The sequence below is a fragment of the Parasteatoda tepidariorum genome, chromosome 3 (genome assembly GCF_043381705.1).
Source record: "Parasteatoda tepidariorum isolate YZ-2023 chromosome 3, CAS_Ptep_4.0, whole genome shotgun sequence".
Classification (NCBI taxonomy): domain Eukaryota; kingdom Metazoa; phylum Arthropoda; class Arachnida; order Araneae; family Theridiidae; genus Parasteatoda; species Parasteatoda tepidariorum.
Window position 1 is genome coordinate 83,320,629 of NC_092206.1, and position 27,059 is coordinate 83,347,687.

General features: G+C 29.1%; 1 protein-coding gene across 2 annotated transcripts in view; it reads left to right on the top strand.

The window, feature by feature from the left end:
- The first annotated feature begins 771 nt into the window (after nucleotides 1-771).
- Nucleotides 772-27,059, top strand: part of LOC107443332 (transforming growth factor-beta-induced protein ig-h3) — a 35,991-nt gene continuing 9,703 nt past the window's right edge. The window contains exons 1-13 of one of the 2 annotated variants that reach the window (XM_043044935.2): nucleotides 772-1,163; nucleotides 13,291-13,397; nucleotides 14,802-14,928; nucleotides 17,142-17,344; nucleotides 18,068-18,251; nucleotides 19,260-19,358; nucleotides 20,056-20,166; nucleotides 20,312-20,473; nucleotides 21,440-21,628; nucleotides 22,675-22,898; nucleotides 24,498-24,681; nucleotides 24,759-24,848; nucleotides 25,905-26,018. In XM_043044935.2, coding sequence (XP_042900869.1) covers nucleotides 995-1,163; nucleotides 13,291-13,397; nucleotides 14,802-14,928; nucleotides 17,142-17,344; nucleotides 18,068-18,251; nucleotides 19,260-19,358; nucleotides 20,056-20,166; nucleotides 20,312-20,473; nucleotides 21,440-21,628; nucleotides 22,675-22,898; nucleotides 24,498-24,681; nucleotides 24,759-24,848; nucleotides 25,905-26,018 — 1,963 coding nt within the window. In that variant the 5' untranslated portion in view covers nucleotides 772-994. Of the gene's footprint in view, nucleotides 1,164-13,290; nucleotides 13,398-14,801; nucleotides 14,929-17,141; nucleotides 17,345-18,067; nucleotides 18,252-19,259; nucleotides 19,359-20,055; nucleotides 20,167-20,311; nucleotides 20,474-21,439; nucleotides 21,629-22,674; nucleotides 22,899-24,497; nucleotides 24,682-24,758; nucleotides 24,849-25,904; nucleotides 26,019-26,907; nucleotides 27,022-27,059 lie in introns of both variants that reach the window. The other variant, XM_043044933.2, reaches the window with a different exon arrangement.

The window sequence follows — 27,059 nt, forward strand, 5'->3', positions numbered from 1 at the left end:
TAGTTGACAGTGGTGTTAAATAACGCGCTTTTATTAAGATAAAAGTCTCCAATTTGTATTACGTGTTCTTTATAAAATAACGAAATAGAAAATAAAATACGAATCAAACTGTTAATAATTTTTTTTTTATAAAACATCATAAAAGTTATGCAAAAAATAAGTTTAGATGTAATCAAACAAGTTTTGTGTTTATATATTTCATACATTATTTTAATAAAAATCCACGTAGTACTTAAAGCCATTCATGTTTTAATTGAATTTACTACTTATGGGGGAATTTAACACGTTAATATAATGTTATATAAGAGTATATTTTAAAGAAGCTCTCGCTTTAGTTTAGTAATTTTAAATCTTGCAGACCTTTGAACAAACCCGAACTCTACATGCAAAACATAAAGAATATTTGATTTCACGAAAAGATGACTTTACTTATAAAACTTTTTCTTATACTTACAAAAAAAAAAGAAAAAGAAAATAGAAAACGACTTAACGAAAAATCTGTGGATACGTATTAAACAATTCACCTAATATTTCGTAGATGTGCTAAATTTCATTGCGTATTCCTTTTTGCCTAAGCGCCTTTGATAGTTCTAGATGTCTCTTATGAACTCCGTTGAAAAATTACGCTGCATAGAAATGTTTCATTAATCCTCAGCATCTGATATAAACACTCTCTTTAAGGTCGTATCTGAAATATGAAAATAAAACAAACACATTGTTCTACGAACATTTTTCTTCCATGCATCCTTGAAAGATAAAACACTTTCTTACATCCAAAAAATGCATTTCCTTCTATATACCACTTTTGATGTTTTTACTACTCACTATCCATTGGCATTCTACTACCAAAAATGAAGGATTGTTACATTGATTGAGTAGGAAAAAAAAGAAAGACTTTCACTTTTGAGGTTTGTGTTGCATATGTTAATCCCAGGTGAGTAATGAAGGGTGAGCATCATCATTTCGATGAAACTCACCGGACAACAAATGGAGGATGACGTCACTTCCGTCAGAGAATCGCGAGATGATCCCTTGTAGTGTCCGAAAGAGAAAGATGGTGCGGAGGTGCAAGATGATGTGGTGGATCATGCTCCTGGTGTTCGCGGCTGAAGCTCAAGAAATAAGGATCCCGGCATATACTGGAAGGACACAAAATAAACCAGGTATTTTCCTTTTTATTTCTATTTATTATAAAATATTTTATGTGTGTTTTATCATTCGGATGTTGACGAAATTATGTATAAAACACATTTAAGTATTTGAAATGAGTAAAGAAGTAGTTGCATCAGAAATAGTATAATTGGCAGAATATTTTTATGGAATGATATTAAAAATATTTTTTTTTACTAAATTGATGTTTTAAGAAATTCAAAAATACGTGATGCGAGTTTTTTGCTAATTATTGTATGATAAAATATTTAGGAACAATTTAATATTGTCAAAATATTTTTAGTAAGATTAAAAAGTTAAACATTACAACAAGTTCTTATTAGATATAATTTGCTCGATGGTGTAAAGTTAGCTAACTAAGTATAAAACTAAACTCAACTTTAATCTGAACTATCCTAGAAAAATTTAAACAGGATTCTTAAAAGCTGAGTTTTGAAGCTGAGAACAAAAATTTGTGTCTTACTTGAAGAGGCTTTTTTTTCACTATTAAAAGATACATTTGGGAGTTTTCTGAAGCCCGAGAAATTAATAAACTAAATTATCGAGGGGAATTTATCTTTGTTTCAGTAAAACATTTAATTTAATGATAAAAATTATTAATTTGCGATAACTTTCTATCGAATTTCAAAAATTATATTTAAAACAAAAGACTGCCAAATCTTTTCCGATTCACGGTCTTATACAATCAATTGCACGTCTTCACTAAGATGCTCCTAAATAATTAGAAAAAAGCATAGAACAACTTTATGTTAAAAATATCTTTTTTTTTTATTTTCATTTCTATATAATAATTAAAAAAAAGATATCAAAACTGGGATAAAATATGAAGAAATTGGTTCTGAACCATAAGTCATTTAGATATCAGTAATTAAAAACATTTATGTGTCTAGAAAAATATGTGCTTATCCAATGAGTGGTATTTTTTTATAGACGCTTTTAAACTGCTTAATAAGAAATTATTTTTTGATATAAATTATCCCATTATCCTATTAATTTCTGTGTCTTTTATGTAAAATTCTGTGTTTGATATACTATAGATTATAGAGATTTCATACAAAATATAAAGAATGAACAAACACAGATTCATTAAAATTCTATGTTTTTTCTTCTTCTTATACAGGGTGATTCTAAAAAGATAGGCAAAATTTAGGAAGTGATAGTACACACCCAAGCAAACAATTTTTATCAAAGAATGCATGGTTGAAAACAAAACGCAAAGGTGCTGGCGCATTTGGAAAGTTGTTTGATGCAAACGTGATAGCTCCATTCCTGTTGCGAGTTACTGCGCTGCGTTACTTGTCGCCAAGCTTTCGGCCGCTGCAGGGAAAGTTCGTGATATGCCTAGCGTGTTTCAGAATGTTCGCCTATCTTTTTATCGCCGTTGTACTGCGTGCATAGCCACTGCCGGCCACTGTTTTGAACACTTATTGTAATCACATGCCATTAAATTTGCTTTTATAACTTAACTTCATCGTTCTTTGTGTGTTTTTGCCTCATATAAGAACATAAACTTTGATGCCCTCCAGCGGTTTTGCGTTTTGTTTTAGACCATGCATTCTTTGATAAAAATTGTTTGCTTGGGTGTGTACTATCACTTCCTAAAATTTTGCCCATCTTTTTAGAATCACCCTGCATATCCTACAAACTATAAATTCATGCCAATAGACTTAAATAATGGTTGCTGGTCTTTTATTGCTCAATTTAAGTAAAAGAACAATTAATTTTCAGTTTAGAGTTTTAAAGAAAAAAATTTCTGGCTCTGGCCAGAAGAGGTGGTCTGATGAAGCTGAGCTGCATTTAGTACTATTATTAATTCCTCCCCCTAGTCCTAAAATATACCGGCACAGTTACTTTCTTTCGTAAAATTTTACGGGACAAAAAATCTATCNATAACTTAACTTCATCGTTCTTTGTGTGTTTTTGCCTCATATAAGAACATAAACTTTGATTCCCTCCAGCGGTTTTGCGTTTTGTTTTCGACCATGCATTCTTTGATAAAAATTGTTTGCTTGGGTGTGTACTATCACTTCCTAAAATTTTGCCCATCTTTTTAGAATCACCCTGTATATCCTACAAACTATAAATTCATGCCAATAGACTTAAATAATGGTTGCTGGTCTTTTATTGTTTAATTTAAGTAAAGGAACAATTAATTTTCAGTTTAGAGTTTTAAAGAAAATTTTTTCTGGCTCTGGCCAGAGGAGGTGGTCTGATGAAGCTGAACTGCATCTAATACTATTATTAATTCCTCCCCCTAGTCCTAAAATATACCGGCACAGTTACTTTCTTTCGCAAAATTTTACGGGACAAAAAATCTATCTATCTATATATATATCGTAATTTTAACAGTTAGTAGGGTGAGGGCTACCGATAGTGTCAACCTTTATCTGTCTAAATGTACCACAAGATAGAATAGAGTTGACATGTCTTACATACTAGTGAATGGAAATTTAATAGTTGTAGTTACGCCCACCAGTATTTTATCTGTGATAAAGTTCGGTGAACGAGTACTACTAGTTTATTCATTGCTGTTTTGCGAGAGGCCGGGAGAGCTGTATTAATATCACTGGGCTTTGAGTGCTGGTTGTGTTAAGATCACGACTGTGGGTTTAGTCGCTGCCGTGCTGCAATTAGCAGTCGAGTGTGTAACGACCTCCGTTTTGTATGATCGAGGCTGAGTTGCAACAGCGTGAGGTGGACAATATCACAGTTACAAAGAGCAAGTCAATTATTCATCGTGGACATTCCATCACGTTCATATTGAGCTACTGTTGAAGTAAGCGTGTTCAGATCACTTGTGGGGCACCATTACGGGGCGTAGGCTACCGACAGGGTTAACCTTCATCTACACAAATAGAATCAAGTTAACATTGTCTTATAAACTAGTGAATAGTAATTTTATAGTTATAGTGGTAGTTGCGCTACAAGTAATTATTAATCAGTAATTAAATAATTATTACTGTAAACTGTACGGTACGCAATTTTATGGTAAAATTAATTTTACAGATGATGACCCAAGGAGACGGTACTTTTTTTTAAATCATAATTTGATTCAAAATTTTAACAGTGTTCGTCACTGAATCTATTGAATTCTAATGAAACTTTATTCTATCTCTTAGCCATCAGACATATGTCAAGTACTTTTTTAAATCCTTTAACTAATAAGCAAATTTATATGCCACTTCTTTTGAACGAAAAGGAAATTTTTAACAAATTACGTAACGGTAGTTTATTTTTTGAAGAAAAAAAAAGTTTTTCCTTGTGTTTGAGGTTCATGGGTTAAGGTCAACCGCAACCTTCTTCTATTCTGATTCCTAAGAAAGGATTGACAGATTTATTCACACACGAGGCTTAGAACTATTGTCTCGATCCTTTTGCGTCAAATTATGACATGAAAATATCTGATATACTCCTTGAATGGATGCGATAAGCAGATGAAAAAAAAATTATAGAAAAATAAATTGTTTTAACCTGGACTTAAAAGTTAGAAGCATTGTTTTAAGAGTTTGTATTGAAATCTCGTTATGATAAATTCCTCACAAATTTTTTTTCAAGACTTTAGAAATAAAATTAACTCAATTGTTATTTCTGATAAGCTCAATCATCATTTATGCCTGATTAACTCTATTATCGATCAAAATGAACGAAATTAACAAAATTTATACTAAGAATTATTAATATAGTTTTTCTCTTGAATTTAAAAATTGACATGAAATTTTAGTTACCATAAATGTCATTCCCAAACAGTAATTTTTTAAAAAAATTAAAAAATTAATCGCACTTTACCCTTCAAAATTTGGAGCAAAAGCATATAAATTATACTTGCTTTTAGAAGTTAATTGAAAATTGGAAAAATCTGAATTTAGTCCCTATAAAGTAAGATGCAGTTTCTTTTTTAGTTTATAAAATTCTTTTTAGGAATTATTACTTTGAACTATAAAATGCCAATTTTGTCATGGAAGGCATATGGTAAAAAAAAATTATTGTAAAATTACCGTCCTGTATAGCAATGACACTTTTTGTAAAATAAAAATCGTAATTTTGGTAATACAGACCAAAATATACGCTATTTAAACTATTCATTTGAAAAAAATTTCAATCATAGGGTAACGGCTTACCAGATCTTCTAGTATAAAATTATAGTTCTTATTACCATATATCTAAAGTAAAATACATTACTGAAAAGTGAATTTACGCGAATAAATTGTTTTGTCGCCCTGCCCTAATCATGATAAAATTATCATATTTACCAAATTTTATTGCTCCTTTTAAAACATTTTTTTATTGCTTGTTTGGCCAAAATCATCAACACAGTGCTTCGGTAAAAATTACCAATCGCTTTAGTGTTACCGTAAAACTAGAAACACGGTAAATTTTAATCTATTCTGGTAGTATTAAGCATACTTTTTTTTCACAGTGCGGTCTTATGACTGAAGGTGACATCATATTTAATAATGTACTAGCATCACCACTGAAATCACATCACCTTTATTTATGCCAGAAGACACTTTTTTTATTTACTGCAGTAATATGCCTTCATAACATAAAATAAATTACTGTGAATGTGAATGATTGCGATTACTTGTTCAATAATAATTCTGATTTGGACGCATCTGTAATTTTAGAGTCAGTAATTCTGAGCACAATCATCAATATTATTTATTAGTTCAGAAAAATTTATGACAATTTAAATATTAATATCCTGCATTTTTCTTCAATGAAACAGAGCCCATTTTTTAAGTTAAGTTGTTTCTTGAATTATATTAGAGTAGAGATAATTTTATGTTATTGTCAATAATTTTACCAAATGATATCATACAATAGTTTTGAATCCCCACTATTAATTATGTTGCTAAGAATAAAAGTAATTTTTTCAATCAAATTTTCTTATATTTAAATAAGTTGTTTGTACAAAAATTATTTCGGAGATAATTTAATATTGTTCTCGCTTACGATTAAATTTACATTCATTTTTCTTTAGCAATTAAGTAGTATTACTTTATAATGGGTAATAAAAAATGGATCGAAATTGATATCTATATCGAAATTAAAATTCATTCACTTTGTTTTGAAATTCTGAACAATATATCGAGCCAAAACTCCTCCTGTAATTAAGTGGATGGTAATATATATGCTTAGAGCACAAAATAAAAAATGGACCACTCTTAATAACTTTTGAACTAATGACCTAATCTTCACGTTCTAGGATTCACTCTTACTGGTTCGAGGGGTTGTCCTAGAATATACTAATTAATTAGAGCAGATTTAAATTACGAAGTCAGACATAAAAATTACTTTCTCAGAATAAACATAATTTATATTCCTTGGATCCAAATTTATAACCCCCATAATATAAGGAGTAGAAGCAGTTTGGGAATTATGGTCCCAATAGTTCGAATGGGAAAGTGGTCCAAATTTTGGACCCCTTAATGTTGATTTTACTTTTTGCGATTTAACAATATTTTGAAAAAGTTTAAACAGATTCAAACAAATTTGCAGACAATTACAAAACTCATGTAGCCAAAGAAAATTCCTAGCAAAAACTATTACTATTTTTTATTAGTTTATTTTATAATAGTCGAAAAAATATTGAAAGGTATACAGTTTTTACATCATTCTAAAGTATGTAATTTTAAATGGAAAAATACTAAATTTGAGCAAAATCAGTCGAATAATTCCTGAGAAATCAAATTTTAACGATACGACTTTCTTAAAATTCAATTTCTCGGGAACTATTCGACTGAATTCGTTCATATTTTGTATTGTGCCATTTAAAATGACATTCTTTAAAATAATGCGAAAAATTGCATACCTTAAAACTCAATTTTTTTCTATTATTATAAAATAAAATAATAAAAATAATAAATACATATTAAAAGTTATATTTTACTTGGAAATTTGTTTGGATGAAAGAATTTTATAATTTGGTGGAAGAGGTTTGTAATTCGCTTGAAAATTTTTGAGATCTGGCTAAGTACCTAAAAAGTAAAATTCACATTAAGGGGTTCAGGTTTTGGACAGCTCTCCTGAATAACCTTGGGGGACCATATTTACCAGATTCTAGCCCGCCCCCTTAGTTTGGGAGTCAGAAATCCGAATCTGTCGGAAAGAGGGTATGTTTATTCACAGAAAGTATGTTTTTGTGCCTGGTTTCGTAACCTCATTATAATATTTGAGGTTATCCCTTTGTACCATTAAGATAAGACTCCTAGGACGTAACGATCCGATCATTAGATTAAAAATATATTCAGTGTGGTCCTTTTTTTTGGCGCACTGTACAACAATAACTAAAATTTATCTTCCCGCCACTACTTAGCATTCTATCATCTCAATTTTCATTTAAAATATGATGGCTTAAACATACAGGTGGAACGTCAATTCTTAATTATGTTGGTTTGACATGACCCCAACGTATAAAAAATCTACATAAAACTTCATGAACTGCTTATCAGCTTTGCTGGTGTTGTAGGCTTGCATTACTATAATTTTTTTTGCCATCGTAAGGATTTCAAAAAAAAGCTCTTCTCGTTAATGATTATAAGGTCATAAAATATTGGCTTTCACTGGTGCTATCATTTTGAATTTTATCGTTCTATATAAGAACTGGTATTCCTTGTAAATGGTACTCTGGAAAAAAAAGAAAGAAAATAATTTATGTTATATACGGAATGAATATTGACTCAGAAATAAAAAAATAATTAATGATACGCAGTTTTTAGTATGATATATAATGATAAACATTATGTGTGTAAAGAATCTTAACAGAATCTTTTATAAAAAAAGTAAAATTATTCGGAAAATAACTTCTATTCACTAATGGGCGTTTTTGTTTCAAAATTCCTTTACGTAATCTTAGAGCATTTCATTTTCACTAATAAATATTCTACTAATTTAACGTACTTAACGGAACTATTATCGAATTTTGAATATTATTCATTGAATATAATTTTTTTCACACTATTAAAAATATAACTTCTATTTTTTAAGCTGAATAGTATAAATTTAAAGGATTTTTCAATAACTAAAGATTTGTGTTTATAAAGTTACATATGATAGATTTAAAAGCAATATCAGCATTTTCGATTAATTGAAGATAGTATTATAATAGATATACCATAATAGCATTCGAATTATTATTATAGTATTGAAAAAATTTAAAATAATAAGTAAGAAACCATTATATTATTCTAGATAGTATTATAGTATAACAATAATCAATGCAATATTAGAATATTATAGTATCTGACATATTATTAGGGTAGTTGGGATGTCATTGCAATATCATAGTATTTGAGATACTATTTTAATATTATAGTGCTCAAGGATATTATAATATATATATTCAATATAATATAATATATTATAACTATAATATTATATTCAATATTATAATATTATAGTTTTTAAGAAACTATTATAATATTATAGTATTAAAGAAACTATTATAATATTATAGTATTTAAGAAACTATTATAGTGTTTAAGAAACTGTTATAATAATGTATTATTCAAGAAACTATTAAAATATTATGGTATTCAAAAAACTATTAAAATATTATGGTATTCAAGAAACTAATACAGAAATTTCGGAAAAAAAATATGCATGAAATACTATTCTAATATTCGAGTTACTATTTTAATATTATAGCATTTGAGCCACTATTGTAGGTATTAATTTTGTAGTATTCGAGAGACGATTGTATTATTCTCTGTCTTGAAATTATGAGCCTGATATTTTAGAAACTCATTAGTGTGTCAATTTCAAGGTTTAATAATAAGAGCGTAGTTCTGTCAAGGTAGCATTGTATTAATTTAAGAATAAAATTACTGACCTAAAAATCAAGAGATTCATCACACATCATATATAATTGCACCTTGTTTATATTCTGTGGATGTTAAAAGGAACTGATAAACATTTAAGACGAAATTCAGATTTTTGTTGCACCCACCTGTAGGTCAAGGGTCTGCAGTAAAACTGCAAAGTAACTACTCTCAGTCAAATTCCATTGTGAAGGTAAAAGTTCAACAAACTTAATTTTGCGTGTAATTTTGCTCATACGCGTAAATATGTTTCGCACAGAAAGGTTATAAGTTCAGATTATTTATGGTTTAAAATTTCTAAGCTTTATATGAAGAGTTAAAAGGGGATGGAGCCTTATTTGATTATAAATCTCAGATTTAACACTGAAAATTTAGCTATATTTTTGAAGGTTAGGCACATTTATTTATTGTATCAATGTTTGGATTAAAACCCAATCAAAGCATTGACACTGTGAAATCTAACAATCTCCATACTTTAATACATTTCTCTCTCTATTCTCCCTTAAGTTGTCACGCATCACAAAATCAATGATAAATTTGAGAAAACAGGAGAAAAACACTTCGCGATAACAGGATTGTTTATATTTAAACTCTCACGCCTGAATTTCTATCATTCTGTAACTTCATTTCACATTTTTTAAATGATCATTTCTATCATTCTGTAACTTCATTTCACATTTTTTTTAAATGATCCTTTGATTTATTAGAAAGTTATAAAACTTTTCTCTTTCAACTGAAAACCAGGGAGGAACATTAAATTGGCTATGTCCTTGAAGTTTTTAATGGTAATGGATTAGTATGAGTTTTCTGTATTATAGCAAAAGAGAAATAGAAATAATTTTAATACTTCTACTGCCTACTATGATGAAATGTTCCAAACTCATACTTGCGGTGGTTTGTGTAATTAAATGGCTGCCGGAGAGATCTTAAATTGCTACTAAAATTCAATACAAAAAGAACTTTGAAAATAAAGCGCATATGAAAATAGTTAAAATTAAAATCAAGATATTTCCACGTCGGCAAAGCTGCTGGCAACTGGTAGGTGATAAAAAATTTGGTTAATATATTATTTAAAACCAATTAAGTTATTAGAATTGTAGACTTACTAATCGTTAAAGGCGGCTAATAAAGATTTATATCACTATTGTTTTGAAGGAAAAATTTTATTTTAAACTGTACAGTTCTCAATATTGCTTTTAAGTTAAACTCAAGCAGGACCCATTAACCTAACCACTAATGTATACATTGAGTAAAAAAATTGTTAATTCTTCCTAAGGAGAGTTATAGACAATAGTTATTCTATTGTAAAACTATATTATGCGTCTTCCAGCCTGTACTTAAATTTTCATTTTTATTTTTCATCTGCTACTTTCTTCAAAATGCAAGGAAAAACTGCTGTACTTCGGTACCTTTGTACCCTCGAGTCAAAAGAAAAATCATTCTTCCAAATAAGGGTTATAGACTCTATTTTTCGGTGTAACATTATTATACAATTTCCACTTTGTACTTGAAGTTTTACTTGTACTTTTTATATCTGTTAATTATTTTCAATTATATAAAAAGCAAGTACTATACTTTGAACCAGAAGTATGTCAAACCAGTGCAAATATTTGCGTCACCTAGAGGAGAAATTTTCTATTACAGTCTATGTAATTACTATGTAATTTATGTAATTCTATGTAATCTATGTAATTTAGCGTAAGTAATAATTCCGTCTGTTAATTTAAATGTAGGGAAAATAGCTTTACCTCTGTACTTCGTAGTAAAATTATATTAGTTGGCAAACGTATATTGTCGTTCTAAGTTACTTCAAACATTCCAATCAGCATAAAAAAATTGGTCCAAAGTATAACACAATCCCTTACTCGTAACCTTTTCATTATTTTTCGTCATTTCTTCTTAAAAAATATTTCAAATAAAACGAAAGTATACTCACAAATTTAAAATAAAATTGATATTACACAAAATAAAATTAACTTTACCCCCATTGCACACATTGCGATAGTTTTCAAATATGATTGAGTATTGTTGAGAGAGTAGATATCGACAATGTCAACCTTCATCTATGAAAAGGTACCCCGACATAGAGTCGAGTTAACATGTCTTATATACTAGTGAATTGTAGTTGTAATTTTGTAGTGGTAGATATGCTACAGTACTCCCCCACCAGAATTATAGCTGTGATACAATTCGATACATGGATACCACTAGTTGCTGTATTTGTGACAGACCGGGAGAGCTAGATTAAGGTCACCGGACTTTGAACATTAGTCATGAGAGCTGTATTAAGATCATGGTCGCAGTCGCTCCTGTGTTGCCTTTAGCAGTCGACTGTATGCAGGCCGACGTTGCGTTTAATTGAGACTGAGTAGCAACAGGAGGGGGATAATATCGCAGTCACAAGTAGCAAGTCAACGGTGGACCATCCATCGAAGAAGGCGCGTTCAGAACGAAGTGGACGTTACTGCCAAAGTAGGCGTGTTCACATCACGTCCGGATCACCAATGTGGGGAGAGTGGATATCGACAATGAATCTATGAAAAGGTACCCCGACATAGAGTCGAGTTAACATGTCTTATATACTAGTGAATTGTAGTAGTAATTTCGTAGTGGTAGATACGCTACAAGTATTAATGTTGCAATTTATGAACGCTATTTTCACTATCTTTAAAAATATTTGAACGGATGAATTGTGAACTTTGTACTTTGAAAGGTGTAAATAGTGAATATGTAACGAACAGAGTGAATTTTGTATTTTGAAACACATAAATTGTTAATATGCAATGCACAAAGCGAATTATGTATTTTGAAAAGTACAAATTTTGTAATATAAAATTGATAGTATAAAATTGATAGTATAAAATAGTATAAAATTGATAAAATTGTAAGTATAAAATTGATAGTATTATGGCTGAATATGTAACGCACAAAGCGAATTGTATATTGTGAATATCGTAAAGAGTATGTAAGTGAGTAACAGTATGAATTGTGTATTTTAAAATCGTATAAATACTAAATATGTTACAAAGTAAATTTATAGCTTCAAAACAATAAATAGTGAATCTGTAACATACACTGCGTCATCATCTCTTGGACAAAGCTCTTTTAAAGCCTGTTTTTCGAAGTATTCATATGAAATGATGCTTTTTTTTGTGAAAAATATGGTTTTTTTTTAACTTCAGTGAGTTTGCAACTACTATTCTTGACTGTTAGTTCCAGTTAGCCAATCTAAAACCAGTGCTGTCTACGCTAATTTTGAAAATCGCTCAAAACATCAATATGGAGAAAAGTCACAGTTTTTTGAGTTTGCTGTCTAATTTTTCAATATTTGAAAACTTACTCCATTACTGCATTACCTGGCTCATGAAAATTTACAAAAATTGAGAATACGGCAGTGATTTTGATGATTTTCATCTAGGTGGAAATATGCCGCCAAATCGGCGATTTTTAAAAAGTTTAATAACTTTTAAAATAGTTGTTTGTTATAAAGCTCTGATCATTCTTCACGGCAAGATTATGTATATAGTTTAAAATCATCGCATTGATTCAAGTGTAATACACCTTAATTATGGATTTTTTTATTTTCCTTGGGGACCGAGCTTCAATAAACAGAGTAAAACTTCATATGCAATCAGGTTCTAACCAATAACGAAGTCACTTACTAACGTTACATCAAGGAATTAAAATATCCAATAGAAATTTAAAAAGGTTTCATAGCTGTTGTGCTATGTACCTTCTTTTTCTTAGTAAACGCTACACATAAATTTTTCACACTTTGAATTGTTTCAGGATAGAAATTTTTAATTTAACTTTAATTTTTTATAAAAAAAACCTGAAATATCGAATATAGGAGTTTTAAATGAGTATTGCTAGAGATATGAGCACGTTTTAAATATATGTAGTATTTTGATTGGTTGTTGTTTGAATGAACGAAGATTATTATAATTCTACTCACTTTTAAATTTGAAAAATTTATCTAAATCTGTTTCTACAGAATAGGAAAAATCTATGAAAACAGGATTTTATATAATCACCCCTTGATCTGATCTTCAGTGGACCAGTTGTTGGACCAGTGTGTAAATGTATATTCATTTATTTGACCAGAGTGATTCAGTTTAAGAATTATTTAAATTCTCATTTTTAATGCAATTATGTTCTAACCATAGTCACTAGAAAGAAGCAAATTCATATCTTTTCAGGGTTACGTTATCTTTTTACATATTTTTTATAAAATAACTCAATATCTGATTTAAAAAAAAACAAGTTTTATTATTTCTGAATGTGTTTCTTTTATCCTTAGTCATTCGTGTTGTGCCTTCTGATGGAATTTTGATACGAGTAAGAAATCCTGACCAAACCAATGCAGCTCCAACCTTAACAAGGCAATCTTCGGTTATGAGGATTCAGGTAATTTCTTGCAAACTATGCGCAGTTTATTTGATAATCATAACTTCATAAATATACAGTCTACGGTCTTTAGTAAGATCTTCCATTATTGTGACCTTTCCATTGTAACCACCGAATGCTAGTTCAATTTAAGATCTATTTTTCGTTTTTGCTAATCCGACTTGAGATTTATTTTTGTCTTTTCTAATCCAATTCAAAATTTTTTAAAATTTTTTGAATATTTTTTTAAAAATAATTCGTTTTGAAATCTACCTAGTTTCAAAAGTTTTCTCAAAATTAGATGGTAGTATGAAAGAATATATAGAAAATTGTTTATGCATCAATTTACTATAAAAGAGTAGATACAATTGTGTAATTTTTTATAAATTTGTTAGGCAAATAGTCTTTAATAGGTCAAACGAATTTTTTTATTCCTCTCAACTAACATGTTTAAAGCACTTTTTCGAAGGCTCCGTCGTAGTATGAAATGATGCTTTTTGCGAATAATATGCTATTTTCATTACTACTGTAAGTTTCCAACTGTTACTTATGACTATTAGGTCAAGTTTAGTCTAGGTAAAGCTAGTGCTGTCCACGCTTATTTTAAAACTGACACAAGACGTCAATAGGGAGAAAAACCACGGTTTTGTGAAAATGAAAAGCATTTGTGGTCTAATTTTTTAATATTTAAAAGCTTACTCCAATGATGCATTACTTGGACTCATAAAAATTTTCAAAAGCTGAGAATAAGGCAGTGATTTTGATAAGTTTCATCTCGGTATAAAAATGAAGCCAAATAGGTGATTTTTATGAAATATTTAGGTAAAATAATTTTTATAAAATATTATTTTAAAATATTTAGGTTAATTGTCTGTTCTAAAGCCCAGATAATTCTGAACGACAAGAATACATAGTTTAAAATCAATAGAATACATAGAACAAGAATACATCGTTTAATAAATAGTTTATAATAGTTTAAAATCATCGCATTGCTTCAAGTGTAAGGCACTTAAACTATTCTTTTCCTTGGTGACAGAGTTACGGAAAGCAGCATTAAGAAAAATATGACCACATGAAATTTCAAAAGTGTTTCGTGGCATGTTTTAAATTTCGGTTTAAATCCCGAAACAAAAAGTTTGATGATTTCCATTTGATAGATTATTTTGAATGAGATGGCCAAAATCAAAAGCTTTCTTCGAAAATTAATTTCTTTCTTGATGGTACCATCTGCTATGCAAGAATTTTATTTCCTCGTCTGGTAAAGATACATCAATAGGTCTGATACATCAGAGTTGTTTATTAAACATATCCTTTTAATAACTATGAATTGTTTGTTTTCCAGTGCATGTAAATTAGCCAAAATCAGTTGTAGCTTATTATCAGTTGTAACTTAACACAACAAGTCATTATTTATATTTTTTTCAGCCTATCTTAATCTCACCCGGAATAACTCCTAGAGTTAGTCTGTTAGGGACACTAACACAAATGGGACTGAGAAGAATGGCTGCCATCATCGATTTTACACAGTTGCAGAAGGAGCTGCAAGGAGGGGGTAATGTTAATTATAATGCTTGTTTATGCCATTAATTTTTGCATCTTATGTATAATTTAGATGGGAATTCTGATAATTGAACACTTGCTGTTTAAGAAGAAGACCACTCATGCCCATTTATTTGACCCATGACGACACCGCCAGCTAATCCCTATCAGCAAAATGGCGCATTAAGGCTGAGCGAAATTTCGAACATAAGTTAGAATGTTAAAAGATACGTTAATTAAATACATAGCCGTATCCCATATCGAGTTACTAGTTGAAATATAATTCCTTGTAGTCTACTTCTTTTACTTAACTTAGATTTATTATGTGTTTACGTATTTTATTGTTTTATGCACTTGGCAACTTCGATGCAAAATTACATGCCTCTGTGCCTGTCTTTGCGTTAAGTCTCTGTGTAAATATATAGTGAAAGAAATGAAATCTTTGAGAAAAAAATGTTTGTGTAAGAATTTAGAATGTGTCATTTTATAGAATAGATACTTGACTGAGATGTCTTATCCAAAATAGAATGAAAAGAACAGTTGCTAACGTATACAAATGCCCGTTTCAACAACCAATCAGGATCGAGGTATCCCCACTACGTCACCTGCAGGTACCCCATTGACACAGAAAGAAAATGGGTAAATAGAGACCAAGAACGTATAAATGAGAATTTATACGTTTAAATTTTCATACAAAAAATTAACACAATTAATTAAAAGAATTGAAAATAAATCATTCTTAAAGTGAAGCTCAGCAAGTACTTTGTACCATCATATATATTAAGTGTTCTGTAATCACCACTCTTCATATATAAATGAAGCAAAAATAATATATAAGAAAAGGAAATAATAGGAAACATTTTTTTAAAAGATTTGCAAGCAACATTTGGAGAAGGTAGAGTTAAAAACACGAAGACCAGTTTTTTGGCCAGAATTTTTAATAACAGTTTTTATCCCCCTCTCATAGTCCGATTTTTATGTTTTTTATTTCGCCTTCTTAGTATCTGATTCGCCAAATGATTCATCACAAATTCATTTACATCGTTTAATTATAAATGTATTTTTTGCTTCTATTTTGGATAGGATTCAAACATTATGTATTAAGAATGACGGTTAGGAAACACTGTTGCATTGAAGGTTTGAAAAAAATGTGACATGTATTGATCTTACAGTGAGGAAGTTAATTGGGTGGAATACCTTTCAATTAAAATTAAGAATAAAGTCGATTTTAAAAAACCTTCAGAACGATTTAAAAAATGAAACTCTAACAATAACTGAAGCGATTCTCACAAACTAACAAAAAAAACAATTTTTTTTACATTAAATAGGACCCTAATATTGTATCTAGGCCTAAACTTTACGTATTTAAAATAATCTCTATTAGATTACAGCACAATACACACTAACACTTTATAGTCTTTATAGAAAACTTGGTGAATTTTGTTTTTAACGCTTTTATAAGGGGTGCTGTAAATGATGTCATATATATTTTTCATTATTTTTGACTCGGTCCTCCTCTTTGTCACAAGGTGTCACACTTCACCGTGCTTCCCAACTGTTCTTTCTTGTCACGTATCTCATTATGCTACATAAACAAATATTACTTTCAGAAATAGAACGCTACGATATAGGTTATCCTTCAGATTAACTTTAACAATGTGTTTTAATGACATTTGTGAGCTTAACAATAATTCAATAATAACAAGTAGATGTAGATTTGCTTTATATGAAAAAATAATAAGATTTCAATAAATTGCGCCAAATTTGTGATTTTTAACTTTTTATATACTTTTAATGAATCAAAACACTTCCTTATGATTTTAACTTTAAAAAATAGTGTTTTGAAAATTAAAGAACTTACTTAGTCAGTATCAATTTTTTATATAAAAAAAAGTAAAAGTGAATCCGAAATTGTTTTTTAGAAAGCTGCATTGTTAACATTTTAAAATAAACTTGAAATAAAAGTAGGATAAAAATATAATTAGATGTTTTGATTTGAACCAATATACAGTTAATATCACATTTCTTTCACTTGTTACTTCTTTCATTCACCTTAACCTAAACTGTCACAATTTCATAAACCCCTTAAGCTTAACATTGTTTTTGAGCGAAACCTAAAATTGTGTTTTAGGTTTCAATTTCTAAACGATATAAAAGTTAGTCATATTATATTTTCACAAGCCCATCAATTATTAAATTTTACTAAATTATAATTGATGTTTTCAGGGCCAGTGACGCTGTTTGCACCAACCGATGAAGCATTTTCTCTGATATCTGTCCCAAGTAACCCAGATCGTCTAAGAGAATTTGTATTGCAACACATTGTTAGTGGTCGGATATTGCCCGTAAACGTCAAAAATGATGTCATTCTGCCATCCTTAAGAACGAGTGGGACACCTCTTAGATTAAACGTTTACGATGAAGGTCAGGTGAGTGTAGATAAAATTTTAAAATTTCAAATGTTATTTTTCTTTTAATGGTACAATTTCACGATTTTCAGTGCTTACTTTATCTTTATCTCTCCCTGTTTTCTTAATTGTTCTTATACTGAGGAATATAATCCTTTATTATTTTTATTTTTATTAAAGTTTTACTAGCTGAAGAGCATTTATAATATTCTAAAGTTAGAATCAATGGTTTTTGCTGCATATGTTAGCAGTGCTCCATTTTTTAAAAAAAATTTTAATGAAAAAACAACCTTCACGGAGTAATTTAACTGAAATTGATTTCTCTGAAAGGAAAAAAAAGTGCATACTATTGGAACCATACTTTTAACATTCCAGCTATTTCTCATATTTCAAAGATAAAAAATTTGTCTACGGTTTTCCAAGCTGGGCAATTTTCAAAGGTTTCAGCTATCTCCCAAATTTTAAGGATTAAAAATCTGCAGATGGTACTCGAAGTTGAGCTATTTTAACTGCATTTTTTTTTTACATTTTCAAGTACCAAACTTTTTTTATTTATCATAAATACTAATCCATAGAAAAAACAGTATGCTTAACTAGAAGAAGCATGAGGTTGGCCCTTTCAAACATGATTCATATTCATGGTGGGTAGAAATACAGTCATTAGATCAATAGTTATGAATTGAACAATTATTTTTACATGCAGGCTGATTTTTGCTAAATATTTTTTTTTCTACTTTGAAGTAGATGCTGAGTGTGTCAGGATCTCAATTTCTGGATGACGCAAGAGATTCGGGCTATGTAAGAATACAGCCCATCGACCGAGTGCTGTATCCAATCTCCAATGAAGATTTGTTGACCGAGATAAAGCTGACTTTTCCAAGACTAAATGATTTCCTGATGAAAACAGCACTTGGACCGAAGCTTTCCAGTAAGTTGAGTTTTAAAAGACTTTAAAATCATTAATTCGTGTTTCTGTCTAACGCCAGTTTAAACCAATTTTTTTTCAAGTTATTAAAGGTTTCTAAGGCACAAAATTAGTTTTATAATGCATTTTATCAATTCGTCAGCTCTGATCAAAGATACCAATTTATTTGCTTTGTTGAGAAATATTTATTACTTGATTCTTGGTTTAGAATCCTTAAGAATCCTTATTTCAGCTGAAGTGTTTATTTCCCTCACCACCTATAAATAAGCCCAGAAAATATGAGATTTGAAACCTAGTTTAATTAACCATAACATTTTACGTATGCATATTCGTTTCTTTTACGAATATTTACCAACCACATTTTACCGGGTAAGAATGAGTACGTTATTTTTGCATATTATTTACGTCAACAATACCTCAAAGTCTCCGTAAGTTGAGACGTCGACTTAAAACAAAAAATAGTTATCCAAAAAACAGAAAATTTACATAAAATTTGACTTTAACAAATTCTTTTCTTTTAAGAATATTTTACCAGCCACTTTTTACTGGATAAGAATGAGTACGTTATTTTCACATATTATTTACGTCAATAGTACGTCAAAATGTACATAAGTTGAAACGTCAAAATTATAAAGAAAGGAGTTATCCAAAAACAGAAAATTTGGTGGTGTCTATGGCTCCAACCAATTACCAACTAGTAAAAGATTGTAATTTGCTAGTAATATTATTCACAATCGAGCATGGCACGAGTAAATCCTTTATGTTATCCCTTTTAACTTTTGACATTTTTTATCCTATTAACGTTTGCCAAAAACGAACTCCTTTTTACACAAAAGGATACGGAAAATCATTACGATCAAATGATAATGAAATTCTTGGTTGGTACCTCCAAGAAATTTATTTGCAATCCAAAGGAATCCATTATAATTAATTATAGCTAGTTTCATATATCCAAATCAGAATATATATTAACAGATTAAAATATTTATTCTGTTTTTCTTTCTCATCTAGGTGGAACATTTACCTTTTTTGCACCCACTGATGAAGCTTTCGAAGCCTTGACGCCAGAAATTGAAGAAAAACTAAGCAATAATATAACATTATTAACTAGTAAGTTCATATAGATCCTTTTTTATATATCTAAAATCATCATAAGTATAATTGAAAAATAATTTCTAAATATCTTATAAGAAATGAATTAAATTCTTGAACACTTATTTTTTTTACAGAAAATAACTGCTTGGAAGGATTATAAATAAAATTATTAATATTAAGTGCAGAAAGAAAAAGTCACAGAACTTAAAAAAATTGTTCACTTAAAAAAGAATTTCATAGTAAGGCTTAAGAGCCTTTCTTGTGTTAATTCAGTTTTCCTTCATTTTTATCTATATAAATGAAATAAAAGTATAAGTTTTAGTATTGTCATTTACACAGTTTAACTTTATTTGAGCCCTGTTAAAAATGATACCATGATAAATTTAATACTTCTTCATATAGAAAATATATATAGAATTCATATATAAAAATTTAAAAGCATCTTTTTTTATTTAAATTTCTAAAATATCTTCAAAATTAAAAATAGAACGAGTTTGACAGAAAAAAAATATTTTCAGTAATGACGTATTATTCTATTGCACTATATTATTGATATACTAAGGGATTAACTTTTCAAAAAGTTCGTTTCAGTCTAGGTTATTCTTTTTATCATTTGGAGAAAAAAAACTTAAGGATAACGAGATATTTTAAAAAAAACTAGAACTTTTAATGCAAAATATATTTGCTAATTAGAGCCTTGTTTTAAATCTAGAGGTACTTTTAAACCACGTGGTACCAGGAACTCACTATAGTGCTGTATTGGCCCATGGATATTCTTTGAGAACATTAGGAGGGGAACCAGTTCATTTTACTAACAGAAGAGGTGAGTTAAACCACTATCAACTCAAATATTTCCTTTTAAATACCATATGTATAATTCTAGTATTCAGAAAAAAACCTGTCCTTAATTGTTTTAATAAGCTTAACTTAGCTCAGTTTAATGAAAAATCTTTCAATATTTGACACAGGTCTCATTCTTGCCAATGGAGTTCCTTTGGTGAAATCCGATGTATCTTGCAATAATGGTGTCATACACGCAATTAATAGATTGCTTTTACCCCCTGAGTTGCATTCTAGAAGGCGCCCTGTAACAATTGGACCTCCACCATTTACAATGAATACGTTACCAGGTAAATATACATTTATGTGAACTGTCTTAAATATTTGTTAGCAAACAATCATTGTCATCGTTTCCAATGTTTTCCATGTTGGAAAAAATAAAAGTACTCCACTGTGGGAGTAGCTTCCTCAGTTCAATACAGTATTCACTATTCCTACCTATCGGTTTTTTTTTTATTCCTATTTTATATTTTGATCTTCAATTTTACTGCATCCCATGCTTATTTAATATTATTTTTTTAATTTTTTCCTTGAGTATGTAATATGGTTATGTTTTTATATTGATAATATAACACTTTCTAATCTTGAGTTATAAGTCCTGAGATGATTAAATAAACAAAGTAATCTATCATATACCAACTTATAATCCTTTTAAAGTACACAAAATAGTCAAAACAAACTTGGTTTTGATTGAAATTTTTTTTAAATGTTTTAAATGAATTAGAAGCTTTTAATAATCTAAAAACAATATACGAATTATTTAAAACTCAATTTTAATATTTAAATCGCACAACTTTTTGTAAGATATCGCTTGATCATTAACGAACTTCTTGTGCAGCTAAACCTTACATTTTGTTTATAACACAAATATTAATCATTAAAAATAGCTATTCAGCACTCCTATTAGTTGTAAAAATGTTTCAAACTGTATCTGTAGCTATAACGACAAACGTCTTCTTTAAAGTTCAATCTATAAGACACTTAAATTATATTTCGTGAAAAATAATTGTAGAAATTGCCCACATGCTATGAGATAAGATTTTTGCGTGCATTTCAGGAATCAAGTTTCCTTTTCCTGTATTCTAACTATGCGATTTGTCACCATTTTTAATTGAAAACAAACATTACATTAAATTCCAATTTATTATTTGAATGAATATTTCAGTAATAAAAATATTTTTTTCATAATTTTTTATTGAAAGTTTTAAATTAGTTTGACTACAAAAATCTATAAAAAAGTATTAATTTTTTTCCAGATCCTCCTTCTATGGCAGATGAATTTTTGCCTGTTCCAGTTTACAGGGAGCCACCTCCAGCTATTCCACGTTCTATAACTAAAACTATCTCAACACCCCTTCAGCTACCCGACGGCAAAAGAATGACATTTACCACGGCTAATTCCTTACTTAGAAGATCTTTATTGCTTAGTACACTTAGGAATAATGGTGAGCATTGTGTTTCGATTCTTAATTTATTCAAGTGTTATTGAAATACATAGTGTCAAAGCTAATTGCTTTTTGAATTCCTTTAAAATTTTTATTGCTTAGCACACCTTAGAATAATGGTGAGCAAAATGTTCTTACCGTTTATTCATTTAAATTTTGTTAAAAAAATATAATGTTAAAGTTAATTTTTTTTTAAATATTCCTTTAAAATCTTTATTGATAAGCACACTTTTGAATAATTTAAGCGTTATGTTTTTATTATTTATTTATTCAAAATTTATTGAAAATCATAGTGTTTAAATTAATTACTTTTAATATTCCTCTAATATCGTTTTTGCTTTGTACACTTGTGAACATTGATGACCATTGTGTACCTATAATTCATTCATTCACGATTTATTGAAAAATGCAGCGACAAAGTTAATAAATTTTTAATATTCCTTTAATACTTCCTTTCTAAGCACGCTGAAGAATAACCACGAACATGATGTTTCCATCATTTATTCCTTCAAGATTTATTGAAAAATATAGTCTTAAAGTTAACCGTTTCTTAAAATATTCCTTTAAAATCTTTATTGCTTAGTACACTGGGGCATAATGGTGTTTATTATGGTTCTATCATTTATTCATTCAAGCTTTTTTGAAAAAAACCTACTGTCAAACTTAATTGTTTCTTCAGATTCCTTAAAATTATTTATTGCTTAGTACACATAAAAATAATGGAGAGCATTATGTTTTTATATTTTTCCACTCAAATTTTTATTGAAAATCATACTGCCGAATTCAATGGGTTTTTAATACTCCTTTAAAATCTTTGTTGCCTTAAATATTAATGGTGAGCATTATGTTTTTATATTTCACCACTCAAATTTTATTGAAAATCATACTGCCAAAGTCAATGGTTTTTTAATATTCCTTTAAAATCTTTATTGCTTAGTATCCTTAAGGATTAATGGTGAGCATTATGTTTCGATCATTTATTCATTTAAAGTTTATAAAAAATAAACTTTGTGTTAATAGTGTCTTTGTTTATTCTTTGTTGTTAGGATCAGATATAGGATATACTATACTGGTTCCAACGGACAATGCTTACAAAGCACTTGGACAGAATGTACTGGATCGTCTTCGTCGTAATTCTCGTTTGTTACGACGTATGCTACTCTCACAAATGATGGAGGGTCAATTAAATCTGACGACGGGAGAAGATAGAGATCAACCTGTGAAGTCTTTGGGAGGAACAGTCATTATCAGCTCTCTCAACGGTGGAAGTGTGAGTCAAATATACACTGTTAGAAATTTCTCGGAAAAATAGTTAAATAACAATTTATTTAATTGTTATTTTGCCCTATTCCAACAAAATAGTGAAATGACCCTAAATAAGATGGTATTGAAATTGTTAACTGTGAGAAAAACTATTTATTAACTGCTGTCCCCTAATATGGTTAAACAACCAGGATTTTACTTCACCAACGAGGCCCACATAATGAAGACACTTAGTGCCCTGCAACTGTGTACACATTATAGCCTAGAGGTCAAATCTGTCAATTTCATGACGATCAGAATGAGAGTTCGACTCCCTGCGTTGACGCTGTATCATTCCCTGCATTCCCTTCAACACATGAAGTGTTTCCGGTGTTCTGCACTCTTTAATTTGTCATTCTGTACAATAAGAACACGATACTTTCAATCACGCATTGATGACAAAGCCATAAGGCTGCTAAACTATCTGCAATATTCAGTTATTTTTTTTACAATTTTGAAACCATGTCTCTTGTATATGGTTAAAAAATGGTATAATTTCGTATTTATGGTTTTTTAAATATACTAGTTGTAAACGGTTGAAAACCGTACAGTTAAAAGAGGTTCCCCACTGTAAACTTTACTGTTAATTGGATAGATAGACAGCTGACGGTTATTTTACCATAATTTTAAAATGAAAATTCTAACAGTGTAGTGCACTTAGCGCTATTTTTTATAAATATTGATTTTTTTACCATTATTCCTACGGTGGTAAAAATTCGAGTAACTAATTTTAATATTCTTACTTCAATATAACACTATTATTTATAATTCCCCTTACTTAGTGGGTATAATGAATACGGAATTTATCAGTCTAAAATACAAAGCTTCATTTAGGTAGAAGAATGAGTATAATTTATAGCTTCCTCTAGACTCATCACATCACTTTACGCACTGAAAACATGAAATATGCTTTATCATATAAAATAATTAATTCCAACAAGGTTCCATTTATTATTTGTAATGCACTCACTCACAAATCTGTTTAAGTTACTTTGTTGTTAATTTATTACAATACGTATTCCAATCTTCTGTTTTTACTCTCAGAAAGTTTTCAATTTTAAGTTTCGTTGTGAAATGAAATATATTTTGGAGAATAAAAAAGCTTAAAACTTAATCCCATTTTTTGTTTCAAAAGGGCCTCTTAGAGTTGAGAAAAAGTTTTTTCAATTAATATTTTGATTAGTGCTACTTTCATATTTTTTAAATATTCATTTAGCGTTTTTTTAATACTTTAATACTTAGATAACTGTTGTTCTCAATCTTTTAAAATTTTGATAATTGTTAGTTTTCATTATTTGAATCCTTTGTTTGACATTATTTTTGTATTTTTAAACCTAGTATAATTTTATTTTAATCTAACTAGTATAATTTTATTTTTTGAAGTATTTTAATCAGTACTTTTTGTATTTTTTAATCTTTCAACTAGACTTTTTTTTACAATTATTTTGACTAGTGCAATTTTTACATGCATCTTATATTTTTTATTATTCTGACAAGTGATAATTATATAATAGGAAGAATCTTTTAAGAATAGTAACTAATATAATTTTTTTTTTAAAATTTTCAGTCATTGATGGTAGGGGGCGCCAGAGTTCTTTCAGTTCGTCAAGCTGCAGATGGAATGATATTAGTCACTGACAAAGTAATCCTCCCGTCTACATCGCGGAATGTTGCTGATGCTTTACAGCCTTTCCCACAGTTTAAGCAAATTATCAAATCTCGGCCGAATATACAAAGCCTCATCAACAACGGTACTTGCATATTCATTATTATTTGGGGAAATCTAATTTCTTACGATGAATCACAAAAATGCTTATTTTGATTTCAGATGGTTCAGTCTACACTATTTTTGCACCGACTGATGCTGCACTGTCTACTCTACCTCCGTATCAATTGCAAGATACAAATTTCTTATCAGGTAAATATATCTCCTCATCATACGTTATACATATTATAAAGTGTTATAAATTTCTTATAAATGTTTTCTGCTCTCTACTTCTATTTTATATCCTTATCAGCTTAAGGGTTTTATTTTTTAGTTAGTCATATTTAAATTCTAATACGCCAATTAAAAGCGGCAATACTATGAACATTTTCAACTTTAAACGGCTACTATATTTCTTTACTTTTTGTCATTTACATTTCTTTTATCTGGTTAATGCATGAATTCCTTATATGTCACGTACAATATATCATACAAATTAATATACAATACAAATTAACTACTTATACATCTACTCTACTTCCCTATCACGATATATATTACGTATAAATTTATTTTTATGGTACAATTTTGCATTTGACATTTATAACAAATAAACTCCTTATTTAGGTTTTTAATTTAAAATATTTAATCTTAATAAATAGTAAACATATTCCACTTTTACCTAAAGCAACGTAAATTGGAGATACTTATATATAATATTTTACTCAGGTGCTTTCAGTTCATTTAATAGCAAACAACTTTATCTAGCCACACTGTTGTCTACCTTTAGTTTCATTTTTACTTCTCACTGTCAACACTGTAAACAATTCCAGATCAAATTACGGTATAACGTTCTTTAGGTACATCATCCTTAAAATCCATTTTACCGTAAAATCCAGTTCTAACGCAAAATATTATACTATAATTTTTACAGTAATATTTATTTAATTAGAGTGATTCAGTGATATTTATGGGAATTATTAATGTAAAATTTACAGTACATCAAGTTTTTTTGTTCCACAACATGTTCCGGTAAAAATAGATTTTACAGTAAAAAGTACTTGTACTCTTAAGTGTCGATATTTTATACCTTAATTTGGTGTCGAATCTTTACAGTGTAGATACTTTGTTAGAATAGAATAAGGCATCAACATACTTCTAATCCGTAAACATATAAAACAAGATATAAAAATATTTCAAAATTTAAGAATGTCTGGATATATAAGTATTTTTTTTTGTTTCTCTTAATTGCACTTTAATTTTTTTTAGAACTTTTCTGGTCACACGTTGTCCCAGGTGCGTACTACAGGAGTCGGTTGTCTCCTGGTCTCAGATTAACTACTGTAAGAGGAAATGTTATAATTATCCATCGAACTCCATCAGGTAATATTATTTTCACTGTTAAAAATAACTTTATATTATTTAATAATGATGCTTCCGAAAAATCGTTTCACGAAGATTTTTCCTCAATTCATTAATTTTTTTAAGGGGATGGCATATTAAATTTAATTAATTAATTATTTAATTAAATTTAATTAATTTAATTAAATTTCATTAAAGGATGTGCATATTGAATTTAATCTCAGAATCTCTTGTTCTACATGTTATACATTATTTAAATGATAAAAAAAACAAGAGTGTTTAAAAATCTCCTGTAAAAAATTTAAAAGCTAATAGTTTTAGTTTTCNGAGAATTAGCAGTTCTGGCACTTTCTGTGGCCAATGGACAATAGCTCCAAGTGCCCGCCATTAAAAAAAAAAAGTTTCTCTTTTACTTCTCACTGTCAACACTGCAAAACATTTCTGATCAAATTACGGTATAAAGTATTTAAGGTACATCATCCTTAAGATCCATTTTATCGTAAAACCCAGTTTTAACTTGAAATATTATACCATGATTTTTACAGTAATATTTATTTAACTTAAGTGATTCGGAGATTTTTATGACAATTACTGAAGTAAAATTTACAGTATAACAAGTTTGTTGTTCCACAACATGTTCCGGTAAAAATGAATTTTACGGTAAAAAGAACTGATATTCTAAGTGTCAATATTTTTTGCCTCAATTTGATGCTGAATTTTTACAGTGTAGATAATACATTGTTAGATCTACACTGTAAAATTTCAGCATGATTTACACTGTAAAATTTGTTTCAAGACTTCTAATATGTAGACATGCAATTCAAGGTATAAAAATATTTCAAAATTTAAGAATATCTGAGTATATGAATATTTCTTTTGTTTCTCTTAATTGAAATTTAATTATTTGTAGAACTTTTCTGGTCACACGTTGTCCCTGGTGCATACTACAGAAGTCGGTTGTCGCCTGGTCTCAGATTAACTACTGTAAGAGGAAATGTTATAATTATCCATCGAACTCCATCAGGTAATATTATTTTAACTATAAAAAATAACTTCATATTA